The 14654-nt window shown below is 42.8% G+C and overlaps 1 protein-coding gene across 23 annotated transcripts in view; it reads right to left on the bottom strand.

Moving 5' to 3' along the window:
- Nucleotides 1-14654, bottom strand: part of Ano4 (anoctamin 4) — a 366091-nt gene that overhangs the window by 14062 nt on the left and 337375 nt on the right. For all 23 annotated transcript variants that reach the window (XR_015443559.1, XR_015443558.1, XR_015443557.1 and 20 more), the window contains 2 exons: nucleotides 14159-14306; nucleotides 7389-7508 (listed from right to left, as the gene is read on the bottom strand). Coding sequence is in view for 20 of the 23 variants with exons in the window: in XM_013072270.3 (XP_012927724.1) it covers nucleotides 7389-7508; nucleotides 14159-14306 (268 nt within the window). In the remaining 3 variants the exon portion in view is untranslated. The remainder of the gene's footprint in view (nucleotides 1-7388; nucleotides 7509-14158; nucleotides 14307-14654) is intronic.

Genomic DNA, 14654 nt, shown 5'->3' with positions numbered 1-14654 from the left:
GGTGCCTTGCTTGCCATATGACTGAAAACAGAAGTCCCATATTTTTATTTGTCATGATGGAAAAGAAACACATTACAATTAAAAGCTTTGACTAAATCTGCTAAAATAATATTTTAGCAAAGTTTTACAAACTGCTGAGTCAAATGATTTAAATCAGTGATGACTGCATCAACAATTTCATCAATATTAGTAAGTCTTGGACTGTACCTTTGTTACTGCATGGGACAAATAGAACTGTAAGTCAGAAAGCAAAAGATGAAAAAGGCCGGGTACTTTATTTTTAATGACTAAAATGTTTTAAGCAGCAAAAAATATTTGATTCTGAACCACTTTATACTTGAGGGCTTGTGTGCCTTCAACAGTGTTGGCTAAAATACCTGCATGCAGGAAATGGCCCGGGTGGGCACCTAGTGGAGAAAGCAGTGACCTATTGGTTGCTTATGCCACACCAGACCTCAGCAGGGAGCTGTGGGACACTATGGCCCGGCTGCTTTCTCATCTGACTGTGCATCCTCGTGGAGGAGAAAATAAGCCATCTGATGAGGCTGACCACCCACATGGCAAGAATGTCTACAGGGGTGGACACTGCACCTGGGACCCCTGGCTTCTTGCAGGTCTCCTGCCTTCTTGGAGAAGCATGTGTTCAGGGCCACTGAGTGCTTGCACCTCTGCTGTCTATGTGCAGTCAGCAGTGTGTCACTTGTCCTCACAACCCCCACCAGCCTCTGCTCACTAGGCCCTGCTTCTTAGCCTAGGACTAAGTGGATAAATCTGAGTCTCTGAAGGTCCAGAAATCTAGTTTCTATTTTGTGCCCAGTTCTCTGAAAAAACACTTACAGGAGAAGGAAGAATGGGTGATGCTGATCTTTTACAGTGAGTTGATAAGAGGTTAACATGAAGAAAGAGTTCTTCTCAGAGAGCTGAAAGCTCCTATCCACAGGCATTGCTTACCAGTGCCAGAAAGCCCTGTGCTAGGACTCTGGAGAACCCTTCCAGCCAGCGTGCCATGTGGGATCCAACTATCCTTGCATTCTTGTGGCACTTTTCCTAATGAAGCCACTTACAAGGACACTGATGGAAGCTGGAGCCTTCAATTCTGCATCTAGTCCTGCTGTGTTTCTTTAGACAAATCAATGACCACATCTGTCCTCTGCTTCCCCTTCTGTGACAGAAGGGCTGCAGTGGATCGTTACAAGGGTCCCTTGTCAAAGGGTCTGAGACCCCATGGCTGACCTTCCTCATGCTTCTGTGACAGGGAAGCATACAACACTGATGGGAAAGCCTCCAAATACTTCCATCATCAAATAGTGTTTTAGGAGAAAAGATGCATTTGAATGTGATTTCAGTAATTGTAAACAAGTGGCCCCCAGCACCAATGAGCAGAGCCGCCCCCAGCACCAAGGAGGAGGTGAGCCTTCCAGGCTTCCATACCACTGCCCCCAGTGCTGAGGAGGAACCTTCTGGGCAGCTGAACCACCACCTCGAGTGCAGAGGAGGTGAGCCACGGGCACCAGCAGCAGCCCCCCCCCAATGAAATGAGAAGTCATGTAAACAAATCTCAAAACCAAACCTCCAGATCACCTAAAGCAACCCCAAAGGGAAATGAGATGGAACACTCTGATACTCAACCACCTGGACTCCCTGAACTAGCAACAAAAGAGGATCTGGAAAAAATGAAATCAGAAATAATTTCTCAGATAACAGCAGAGATTGTGCCCATAGAGCAAGACATGATTAATAAATCTAGAGTGGACACAGATAAAAAATAGAGGAGCTGAGGAACATGATGGAATCCCAACATAGGAAACAAATGGAATCCATAAAACTGATACAAAGAGATTTCCAGGAGATTAAAAACTCCACTGAAAGATTATGCAGCAGAATGAGGCAATGTGAGGACAGAATTTCAGATATAGAAGATAAGATTGCAATTAGTGACCAGGAAAAGAAAAACTGCTTTAAAATTATAAGGGATCATGAGAAATCAATCCAGCAGTTGCTAGATGATGCAAAGATGAATAACAGAAGACTGATCGGAGTCAATGAAGAAACAGGGGAGCGTGCAGATGACATAAAAACACTGTTCACAGAAGTGATGGCAGAAAACTTCCCAAGGAGGGGAAAAGAACTTGACATATAGATACAAGAGGTATATAGGATTTCAACTAGCCTTGATAAAAAAAAAATCTACACATAGGCATATAATAGTTAAGATTCCAGAAACCCAATAGAAGAACAAAGTTCTACAAGCTCTTAGAGAAAAGAAACAAATCACATACAAAGGAAAGCCCATCAGAATCACAGCAGACTTCTCAACACAAACCATCAAGGCAAGAAGAGCTTGGAGTGACATATTCCAAGCCCTAAAAGAAAACAGCCTCCAACCCAGATTGATGTACCCTGCAAAACTATCTTTCAAAATTGATGGAGAAATAAGACACTTTCATGACAAAGAGCACCTTAGGAACTTCATGAATACCAAACCAGCACTTCAAAAAATTTTAGACAATATCTTAGGAAAAGACAATGAGGACCACAACCCCAGGAAGCCCAGCAGAATGAACTGATTGGGCATGACAAGAAATTAAATGCAAAGGGGAAGAATCCAACAAAAAGAAAAAGTCATGACAATGATAAGTTAATACGTATCAGTTATAACCATCAATGTTAATGGTCTTAATTCACCAATCAAAAGAAACAGACTGGCAGAATGGGTCAAGAAGCAAGATCCAACAATAAGCATACAAGAAGCACATTTAATTCAAAAAGAAACTCATAGACTGAAAGTTAAAGGGTGGAAAACAATACTCCATGTGACAGGAACCCGAAAAAAGCAGGAGTAGCTATCCTCTTTGCAGATCAAGTGGATTTCAAACCAACACTGATTAAGAGAGACAAAGAAGGATACTATATCCTTGTAAAGGGAACAATCCAAGATGAAGAGATGACAATCATAAATATCTATGCACCAAACACTAGTGCACCCAACTATATAAAACAAATACTAATGAACCCCCCCACAAAAAAAATACTAACAGACATGAAAAATCAAATAAGCACTAATACAATAGTAGTGGGGGACCTCAATACTCCACTGTCACAAATAGATAGATCAACTAGACAAAAAATAAGCAATGAAATACTAGAACTCAATCAAACTCTTAAACAAATGAACTTAACAGATGTTTACAGAATGTTCCATCCCACAAAATCAGAATACACATTCTTTTCAGCTGCACATGGGTTGTTCTACAAAATCAACCACATACTCACTCATAGAACATGTCTAAGTAAGTGCAAAGGAATTGAAGTTATCCTCTGTATATTATCAGACCATAGTGCGATGAAATTGGAGATTAATAGCAAAAGAAACTGCAAAAAATTCATAAACACACAGAAATTGAACAACACACTTCTGAATAACCAATGGGTCACAGAGGAAATTAAAGAAGAAATCAGACAGTTCCTACAATTAAATGACAATGCCAATACAACATATCAGAATATATGGGACACAAGGAAAGCAGTTTTACGAGGGAAATTCATAGCAGTGAAAACTCATATTAGGAAAACAGAGTGAGCCCAATTAAACAACCTGATGCTGAACCCCAAGCTTCTAGAAAAAGGAGAGCAGGACAAACCCAAAGCTCATACAAGGGAGAAAATTATAAAGATCAGAGCAGAAATCAATGCAATGCAGACTAAGAGAATGATACAAAAAATCAATGAAGCCAAGAGTTGGTTCTTTGAAAGAACAAACAAAATTGACAAACCCTTAGCCAACCTTATCAGAAAAAGGAAAGAAAAGGCCCAAATCCATGCAATTAGGAATGAAATGGGTGAAATTACAACAGACCCAGCAGAAATCCAGAGGATTATCAATACCTGCTTCGAGAACCTATATGCGAATAAGATGGAAAACACAAAAGAAATGGACAGATTCCTAGATACATATGAATTACCAAAGTTGAACGAAGAAGACCTAACCATTCTAAACAACCCAATATGAACCAATGAAATTGGAAATGTGATTAAAAACTTAGCAACTAAGAAAAGCCCGGGTCCTGATGGCTTCACTACTGAATTCTACAAGACATTCAGAGAGGAACTACTGCCACTACTGTTTAAACTCTTCAATGAAATTGAAAGGGAAGCAATATTTCTGAGTTCATTCCTAGAAGCAAGCATCACCTTGATCCCCAAAGCAGAGAAAGACCCAACTGAAAAAGAGAACTGTAGGCCAATCTCACTAATGAACATAGATGCAAAAATGCTTAATAAGATACTGGCAAATAGAATGCAAAATATCATCAAGAAGATTTTACACCCTGACCAAGTGTGATTCATCCCAGGGATGCAGGGATGGTTCAACATAGGCAAATCAATCAATGTGATACACTGTATCAATAGAGCCAGGGACAAAAACCATATGATCATCTCAATAGATGCAGAAAAAGCCTTTGACAAAATCCAACATGCATTTATGATAAAAACCCTACAAAAAGTCAGAATAGATGGTCTCTACCTCAATCTGATAAAAGCCATCTATGAAAAACTAACAGCCAATATCATACTAAATGGTCAAAAACTGAAATCCTTCACACTAAAATGAGGAACAAGACAAGGATGTCCACTATCACCACTCTGGTTCAATATAGTCTTGGAAACATTAGCCATGGCAATTAGACAAGAGAAAGAAATAAAAGGAATAAAGATAGGAAATGAAGAAGTCAAATGGTCATTATTTGCAGATGACATGATACTCTGTATAGAAGACCCCAAGAACTCCACCAAAAGCCTTCTAGACTTAATAACCAAATTCAGTAAAGTAGTTGGTTACAAGGTCAACACACAAAAATCAATAGCTCTCCTCTACACAAATGACAGACTCACTGAGAGAGAAATAGGGCAAATAATTCCTTTCACAGTAGCATCCAAAAAACTGAAATATCTAGGAATCATCCTAACAAAAGAAATCAAAGACCTCTTCTCTGAAAACTATGGCACTCTGAAAAGAGAGATTGAAGATGATATCAGAAAATGGACAGACATCCCCTGCTCCTGGGTGGGAAGGATTAATATAGTGAAAATGGCCATACTTCCAAAACTGCTATATAGATTCAATGCAATCCCAACTGAAATCCCACCAGCATACTTCATGGACCTTGAGAAAACAATCCAAAAATTCATTTGGAACAAGAAGAGACCTAGAATAGCAAAAGCAATTCTAGGCAACAGAGACATAGCAGGGGGCATCAGAATCCCCAACTTGAAACTATACTACAAAGCTACTGTGAAAAAAATAGCATGGTACTGGCAAAGAAAGAGAACTGAGGACCAGTGGAACAGATTAGAAGATGCAGAAACAACTCCAGACACACTCAGCCCCTTCATTGTTGACAAAGGAGCCAACCACCCCCACTGGAGGAAAGATAGATAAATGGTGCTGGAAAAATTGGGATTCAACTTGCCAAAGATTAAAACTAGACCTATATCTCTCACCATGCACTAAACTAAAATTGAAATTGATTAAAGATCTAAATATTAAAACAGAAACACTGAACCGGCTGGAACAGAGGTTAGGTAGAACTCTTGAAGATATTGGTGTAGGAAAAGATTTTATGAATAAAACCTCAGTTGCCCGTGAACTAGCACAAACAATCAACAAGTGGGATCTCTTCTTACTAAAAAGCTTCTGCACAGCAAGAGAAACCACCAACAGTGTGAAGAGACAACCTACAATGTGGGAAAAAATTTTCACCTGCTGTTCCTCAGACAAAGGTCTACAATCTAGAACCTATAAAGAATTTAAAAAAATCAGACCTCCCAAATTCAAAGGCCCAATCCAAAACCGGCATCTGAAATGAACAGACATTTCTCAGACAAAGAAGTAGAAATAGCAAAAAAAAATACGAAAAAATGTTCAAAATCACTGGTCATTCGAGAGATGCAAATAGACACAATGAGATTCCACCTCACCGCAGAAAAGAAGGGCTGCTATCATGAAATCAACCATTAACAAATGCTGGTGGGGCTGTGGGGAAAGAGGAACCCTGCTCCACTGTTGGTGGGAGTGTAGACTGCTTCAACCACTGTGGAAATCAGTATGGAGGTACCTCAAAAAGCTAGGCCTGGAAGTCCCATTTGACCCAGCTATTCCCCTTCTGGGAATAGCTGATATATGTGCACCCATGTTCATAGCAACACAATTTGTAATAGCTAAAACTTGGAAGCAGCCCAACTGTCCATCAACTGGAGACTGGATAAAGAAAATGTGGTTTGTTAATAAAATGGAGTACTACTCAGCCATAAAAAATGAGAAATTAGAGACATTTATAGCTAAATGGATGCACATTGAGGTGATACTCTTAAGTGAAATAAACAGGACACACATGTGTAAATACCAAAAAGTTTCTCTAGTGTGAGAAATTGAAAGTGTAAATAAGGACTAAAAGGCATAATAGGTAATGTGAAAGAGGAAAGAAAAGGGGTAAAGGGGAAGGGGAAGTGGGAGAGGTAGGGGAAAGGAAAGAAGGGAATGGAATTAATAGGAGAAAATGAAAAAATGGAAACAAAGTCTTTGTAAATAGGGAGGGATGGAGAGGTTGAAGGGAGGGCAGGGGAAGGGGGGAAAACAAGAACCAAGAGAGATTATGTAAAGGTGCAAATTTCCAATGATGAACGTCATTATACTGTTTCCCTAAAATGTACTGATAAAATTCATTTAAAACAATAGTTGTACACAAACAATTTTACTGAGCATTTGGTGAATGGTTTTATCTGCCGAATAGAAGAAAACTGCCCACCCTAGAAGGCGATGTGATTATTAAATACAGTGGCAGTTCCTGGCAGATACTAGGGGTTGCACAAGCTCTCCTTCACATATAGTGGATACCCAGGGGCAAGTTTCATTTCCTCTTGGAGGGAGAGACAGACTGAGATCAGGCACATGGTGTAGAGGGTGATGGAGTAGAACCTGCACCATTTGGGAGCCCGCTCGTCTGAGTTGCTGAGCACTTGAAAAGGTGATGCTGGGCAGTATGGGTAAGAGAAAGGAGTGGGGTCAGGACAGGCGCCCTCGACAGCTGTCATTCAGATTGCCTGAGTTCTTGAGCCACACACGGTCGTGGCATTTTTAGTTTTCCCCTTCAAACCAGTGGTTGTCAACTCTGTACCTGGGGTTCCTGAACCACACGGAGGCCTGGAGTCTGTTTCAGTTCATCTGGGTTGCAGCCCAAACAGGAGAATTTAAAAATCTCCCAGAGGATTGTAAGTCACAGTCAAGGTTGAGACCCACTGCTTTAAACCCAGACAACCAGCTGGTGCTGTCAGAGCAAAGCCTCCCCAGGGTGGAGCCATGCAGAGCCCCGCTCGGGGCCCGCTCTTACCTGCAATACTTGAGAGGAGTCCCGGAGAACTCGCTGCCGTCAGACTCGGGCTCCGACCGGTTCTCAAAGTCAGAAATTCGGAACACAGACAAGCTGGCGTTCACATAGCCAACCATGCACCTGCCGGAGAGCACAGTGTGTAGCCGGGACCCCGAGCACCTTCTCTGGACCAGTTCCCTAGGGACCCCTCTTCCCAGCAGCCCCTGCAGCTGCAAGAGCCTTGAGCTGGCCCTGCTTGGTCACGGGCACTTAGCTGGGCAATGCTGAGGGAGGAGACCTAGGTCTTTTCATGCACAATCCTCACCCAGAACGTCGCTTCCCCCATCAGTGCTTTGGTGAAACACAGCACTGCACCGTGGGCATAAGTTACAAGTACGTCATGGTCCCTTTCATTGAAGACACACACACACACACACACACACACACACACACACACAATGCTTGAATATGATTGTGTGCATAAGATCCCCTCCTCAACTCACCTTAGGCTGACTTGTGCTGCACTAGGACTGTGTCGTGTGCTTTCTTGTCTCTGCCCAGCTCGTCCCTTGTGGTGGAATTCCCCACTCCTTTCTTTACAAGTGGAAATGGTTCCCAGCTTTCAATGGTTAAGGAAACACCACCTCTCTGGAAAGACTTCTTGGTCCCCTCAGTCAGAAAGACTCACTCCCTTCTCTCTCCGAGGTGCTGTTGGACTATTACACAGCTTCTACTAAATTTGGCTTCATCTGTGTGTGGCCAACTTCATTCTATGTATTTATTTGTTATTTTTTCTTTGGTGCATGTTTGCAGTACGTAATGATTACATTCCTTGGGAGGAGCTGGTGCATACACATACACATCTTATTCCTTTTTTATCCCCCCATCCTTTATCTCTTGGCTTCCCTCCCTTCCGTAAAATGCTGTATCTGCCTTCCTATTTTTCTTTGGACTGTAGTTTTTTGGGAGCAGAACAGATTTCTTAGCTATTTTTGGATACTACAACCTTACAAAGTCCCATGCCATGTAGAAATCCAGTGACATGGATTTCAATGGAGGAAAACTGAAGTATCAGAGACCCTACTGATCCTTTTAAATTGAATGGCAGATAGAATTGATGATCCTAGCATCCATTCTATCAACATGTCCATGCAATCAATAGCACTTTCTACAAGTCTGATAACAAGAAACGCTCTGCTCTTGGAAATCTTTTATAATGTGATTTAAAAAGTGATTTACAAGTGTGAACACACCCATTCAGTGAAGTGACTTCACATGCAATTAGCACTTCTGGACTTGTATTTAAACAGTGTTTTTTATGCAGAACATTGTCCTGAGTGGATCAGGAGCAACACAATTGTTCAGACTCCTGGGGACACGGTGTCCTGAGGAGCTGGCTTCCACCCTGTCCTGGGAGGAAATATACTATGATACTAAAAGCTTGTGTTTTGGGATTAAATCTTAAACCTTGCGCTTTCTAACCCATAATCTTGGCAAGTTATATAACTTCTTTCCTTTGGTGGTTTTGGGGATCAAACCCAGGGCTTTGCACTTGCTGGGCAAATACTCTACCGCGAAGCTCCGCCCCCGGCCCCAAACAACTTCTTCCTGTTACAAAGATGCCTCTTGCTAAGGTCGCTGTACAATTAATGATGTATTCACAGCATGCAATCGAGTACCAAGCCTACAAGAGGTAAATGTGAGTGTGGATTACTCATTTTATTTATTTCTTGCATCTAGCAGGTGGGAAATAAATAATCATTGGGTGAATGGGTAAATCATAGCCTCAGATTCTCTTCCTTAACCTCTCTGACACACTGATTCCTGAACGTTAAGCCAAAGTGATGGCACGAACTGTTTGGAGAGCACAGGGCTTCTGTTGTGCCCAAGACAGACCCTAGGCTTTACCATGACCTTAAAAGATCGAAAAATGAATGGAGCCAGAGACCCATTGCTCAGGTCACTCCTGGGCTGGGCAGAAGGAGAGCGGGTATGTAGCAAGCTTCGACACTTCTCCCTCTCCGGGAAGGGGTAATTGGGGACCCGGCTCTGCCATCTATGGACTATCTAGAGCTTGCCAGAAATGCAAAACAGCACCATGATGGCTGTCACCTGTCACACCCGTGTCGGTGATGTGCAGAAGCCAGCGAATCCTCTCAGGAGCTCGGCAGTGGAAGGAAAAGGTGTGCTGGAACCCACCAAAGAGCCACATCAAAGTGCAATATTCGTGTCACTGCAGACCCAAGCTTTTGTTAGATTAAAGCAGCTGTCCACTGGCTGCTCTGTCTAAACTCCACTGATAGAATCTAAATTCACATAAAATGCCTGCTTCACGGACGACACCCGCCACGTCCCACCTCCAAACTGAGGAGGACTCTGTGAACCTGATTCTTAAGTCTTCCCTGTAATTCTAGCCACAAATTCACGTGGCCAGCATATCTTAATGGGCACTGCACCTTCTGGATGCAGACATTAAGTATGGACCAATACATAGAGCCCAGGTAGTTGTGGAGGCTGTCTTTCTACATCGCCCCAGAGTCGGAGAAGCAGCACCCGGCCGTCTAGGCTTCCACTCATTCTTTCATCGTGGTAGAATCGTGGCTCTTGGTGGCATCAGACCACGGATTCAGGGAATGGGATTCCCCATACTTTACCATGCAGGGCTGTGCACGTGTCCACCCACTGACCCACTGTAGCAACAGGGGGACAGACAGCAGCAGGTCCCACATCTATCACTTGGCTTAGTGACAAAGCTCTATGGACCCACACTCAGTTCCCAGGGACACAGAGGGACGATGCCTGCCCTGATGATCAGGGAAAAATGAAGGGGAAAAAGTATCAGGCAAAGGAAGGATTTCCTCTGAACATAAAGTTTGGTTTTCTTTTTGGTACCGGGGATTGAACTCAGGACCTTGTGCTTGCCAGAGCTCCTGCCTCAGCCTCCCGAGTGCCAGGATTACAGGTGTGTGCCACCACACCTGTCTTCTGAACATAAAGTTTTAAAGTCAATTTTAAAGGGCTGGCAGGTGGCCCCTGAAGGTATCTCCAAGAAACGTGATTTAGAAAATGTCTTATGTAAGAGTAATGTTATTTGGATCAGGAAGCGTATTTATTTCTAGTAACTTCTGGGACTATCACATTCATTTAGGTGTTTTGATTGCTTATTGTTTTCAATTCTTTACACACAAGAGAAAGGGAGAGAGCAGTGGTCATTATCACCAGTTTTAAGAGAAAGAGCAGACTGGAAATAACTTCTGAGATTGTGGATTTCAGGTCCAACTCACTGAGGAATGTCTTTAAATTAGGTCACCAAATTTGCCTTTGAGTTTTTAGATATTGTGTTGTCAACAGCCTGGGGAAAGGATCAAAGGCTGAAAAAAAAAACTAGTGGAAATAAGATTGGGTTTATGCACTTAAAGTCAAATATAGCTTGATAGATAAGGCTTCCCAGGCTACTGAAGGAGGACAGAAAAATGTGGATTTCTGACTTGTTCCAATAAAAGTATCAAGGGCCAGGGATTTAGCTCAGTGGTTCCGCTGCCTGCCTTGAAAGCCCAAGGTCCTGAGTTCAATCCCGGGTACCAAAAAAAAAAAAATGTCAAATATTATGAATTGAAGAGGAGGGCCTCTGCTCAGTAAGCTTTATTTGTTATTATTTTATTTTTTATGGTTCTGGGGATTGGACCCAAGGTCTTTGAACTGAGCTACATCCCTAACCCTTCTTATTTTCTATTCTGAGACCAGGGTCTTGTTCAGTTGGCCAAGCTGGGGTTGAATTTGGGATCTGCCTGCCTCAGCCTTTCAGAGTGCTCGGCCAGCTGTCAACTTTATTTTTTAAAATGCAACTTTGCAAGTGGTGATGTTTGTCACCGTATTTAAGTGATTCAGAGTATGTACAAACATTATTTATTACTCACTAAGCAAGACACTTCGCCTAGTTCTGTGAAAATTCAAGCACAGGTTCTTGATCAAGACAGTAACTCTTTATGATACCACTGCTCCCACCAGAAATCAGTGTTGCCTTATGTCCAGCCTGTATCCTTATAGAACATTCCAAGAAACTCCAGCCTGTGTCCTCCTGATAAGAAGTAATGAGTTTATTATATTCCAGGGTGGGGGATCAAACTACTTATCAGTGCAGATTGGAAAAATCTTTAGTCTGTTAAAATTGACATTTAGGGGCCGGGGATTTAGCTCAGTGGTTCCGCTGCCTGCCTCGCAAGCGCAAAGACAGAGTTTGATCCCCGGTACCAAAAAAAAAAAAGAAATTTAGCTGGGAGAACACTTGCAGAGCACACACCTTCACACTCATTTCGCCGTTTTTGTCTGTTGGTGTCTGTCCGATTTCCTAAGCTCATTTCTAGAGGCACCTGCAAAGAAGAGGTGGCCTCATTTTGCAAACAATGAGCAGTTTGAGATCCAGGAATCGCCCAGCCAGCTACAGCTGGAGAGAAGGAATGTGCTCCAAGAAAGATAAAAACACATGAAAAATCTTGTGGACCAGTGTGTAGGGAACACTGCCTCAGCCGTTTCTTTTATTTTCAGATCTGGCTGAAAAAAGAGGTTGCCGCCCACCGCCTGCCAGAGCGAACCTGGCTGCTGGGCATACGCAAGAGTAACAGTGTTGTGCACAGAGTGCCCGAGTGCGAAAGACGTGGGCCTGTGTCTCAAGTGGCCGCAATCTGGTCGGGGACAGCATGCACGTAACCGCCAGAACGAGGGCAAGGCAGACAACGTGCTGGCCTAGGGCTGTGGCATTCTCAGTCATGGAGAAGCCAGGGGAAGCTTCGGGGACAGTCAGGAGGAGGTACCAGCACAACCTGGAATCCTGGGGAGGGGTAGGTGATGGGTTTGGAGGAAAATCTTTGGCTTTCGGTTCAATTCAAATTGAAATATGAAATTTCCACAGTTGGACTCAATCCTACATGGGGTTTGACTCCAACTGCATATCCTACTCCAAAAGCCGATGACCTTCTAAAATTTGACAATGCTACCACTCTAAAGGTTCAATCATTTCTAAAGCCTTTCGGAACTGGAAAAAACCAGAAAAGAACTCTGCAGAGTAATGGAGCTGCTACTGGGGCAGAAAATAAGATTCATGAAAAATCACACACATAAATATTACTATTTGAAAACAAGAAAAATGACAAATGGATGAAAATACAAAAGGCAGATTTATCAGTTGAAAGTGGCAGAGGGCCCTTAAGTCGGAAAAATATTTATGAACAAAATAAACGCCCTGAAGAGCCTCATAAAACTGAATTAATGAGGCTGTTAGATAAATTTTAATCGCTGTGAACCTTGTCTTAAACCTAGCAGGCTGCCAAAATTCCAAAGCTTTGATTCATTATCAAGTATGCAGAAATGTTCCCGCTTTATTTTGTGGTTCCCTAAAAAGCAAGACAGCTTGCACCATAATTGGAATTGGGCAAGAATCAAAAGAACCCCTTAGACTCAAAGCCCAGGGTGCTGAGTTCCCTGATGGGCTCAAACAGCTGTCCCGACTGCCTTCGGATACTGGATTTACCCTGCTTAATCTCCTCCTGCTCCCACTCACAGTGAGTATGATAATACTGTCCATCCACTGCCAAGGTTGTTTTAAAAATCAAGTGCAGGACATCTGTGGAAGTGGCTCAAACAAAAGCAGCTTTTAAAGTCTTAGATGAGCAGAGAATGCTGACCACAGTTGCTAACAGAAAGGAATGCTTGGGTGGAATAAGCTAAGTGCTTAAATTTCCCTCACAATGTGCTGGATTCTCACTTTCAGTTGCTAGGTGATCTGTTTAACAGCCATCTGCTGTGGTGGTGAAGAACGTCCTAGAAGCACCTTCAAGTAGCAGGAGTGAGAGCTTCAGCACATCCCACCATCATCTCCATCCTAGTGCATTTGCACAGGGTTAGTAATGAAATTGGATGCCAGCAAGGTTTGCTTAAGGTAACCCACTTGATTTGGTGGTGCTGTGCTCTGTGAGCCTGTCCAGTGATAATGGCTCTAGGTGAATTACTTTGGCTAGAGTGCTGAGCCCTGAGGCCAGACTGTTCAGGCAGCATCCGGTGTGACAGGACATCTAGGCCATCGTTAAGATCTGTGAACCCCTTCCCTCAACCCTCATACATCCAAATCTTACAATTTTGATTTAGGGACTTTTAAAGTATGTTAAGACTTTGTGTCCTTTTTCCAAGATACAGAAATGAAAGCTAGGTGACAGGTTATAATGTTGCATAGGTTTCATCCTGAGCAGTTTGAGGACACAGGATTGTGCCCCAATTCAACTTAGGAAATACAGGCCCCGGTCAAGTTGGTAGCTAGAAAAAAATCATTCGCTTGCTTATTTCACAAAATACCTACTTGGTATTAGGCGCATGGTTGCATTTTCTCACATAAAATTTGAAGAATTTACATATAATGACACATTGCCCATCTGTAAGTGTCCTTTCCAAACTCACAGCAATGCCGTAACTATATAATGAATCATGTACCGCTTCTCGGACCACTTCAGGGTTCTATGTATTTCTGAATTCATAATGCGCAAGAGAAGTGTGCAAGAAAAAAAAAGTTAATTGCTGCTCTCACATTGAATTCCATTTAAAACCTGCCTGACTTGTTTGGTCCCCAAGCATTCAGTACATTCTGGGCTGAAAGTGTAATTACATCCTAATTTCACCTCCTCCACCAAAGACCTTCTCATGTTGGCTCACGAGCTACCCACCCCAGCGCAAGGGCTTTTTGCCCAGGGCCCCACACCACACAGTGGCTGGGAGATTTCACAGCAGTTTTACAGGAAACTTACTTTTGCCCAGCTTCCCCTTGGCCTGCACAAGGTCCATACTTATAAGCATACACCAAGCGAGGGATGAAGTCAGATGTTATCGCTATGACGAATGCATTTGTAATGACAGAGAGAATTCCGATGCCTTCCAGAATTCCATACCAAATTCCTGTTCAAATACAAGCATGGAATTAGTTCCATATACGACATCAGAGGTAAGAAGAATGAAAACAATGAGGGTAACTCATTTTTTATGGTCTTTTCCACTGGTCATTTCTCTTTCCAAATACTGGCCCTTGGCAGAGGAGTAAGATTGTGTGCTTCCAAACACGTTGGCATTGGAGGAGGTGCTGTGACAGTGCCAGCGTACACACAGCTGAGTGGCCAGGGTCACACGTAACTCAGAGAACGCTGGTCAGCGGTAAGGCTGCCAAACATCATCTGGTGACAAGCACTTTCAATGCCAAGCTGCCACCAGACTGGGAGCTCCTAGAGGGTTTGGACAGGGTCCCTCCTA

Source organism: Heterocephalus glaber, unplaced genomic scaffold (genome assembly GCF_053883595.1).
Source record: "Heterocephalus glaber isolate CG9 unplaced genomic scaffold, H.glaber_assembly_v1.0 deba00001572, whole genome shotgun sequence".
Classification (NCBI taxonomy): domain Eukaryota; kingdom Metazoa; phylum Chordata; class Mammalia; order Rodentia; family Bathyergidae; genus Heterocephalus; species Heterocephalus glaber.
The sequence above is the reverse complement of the archived record's forward strand: the minus strand, read 5'-3'. Positions and strand labels throughout refer to the sequence as shown.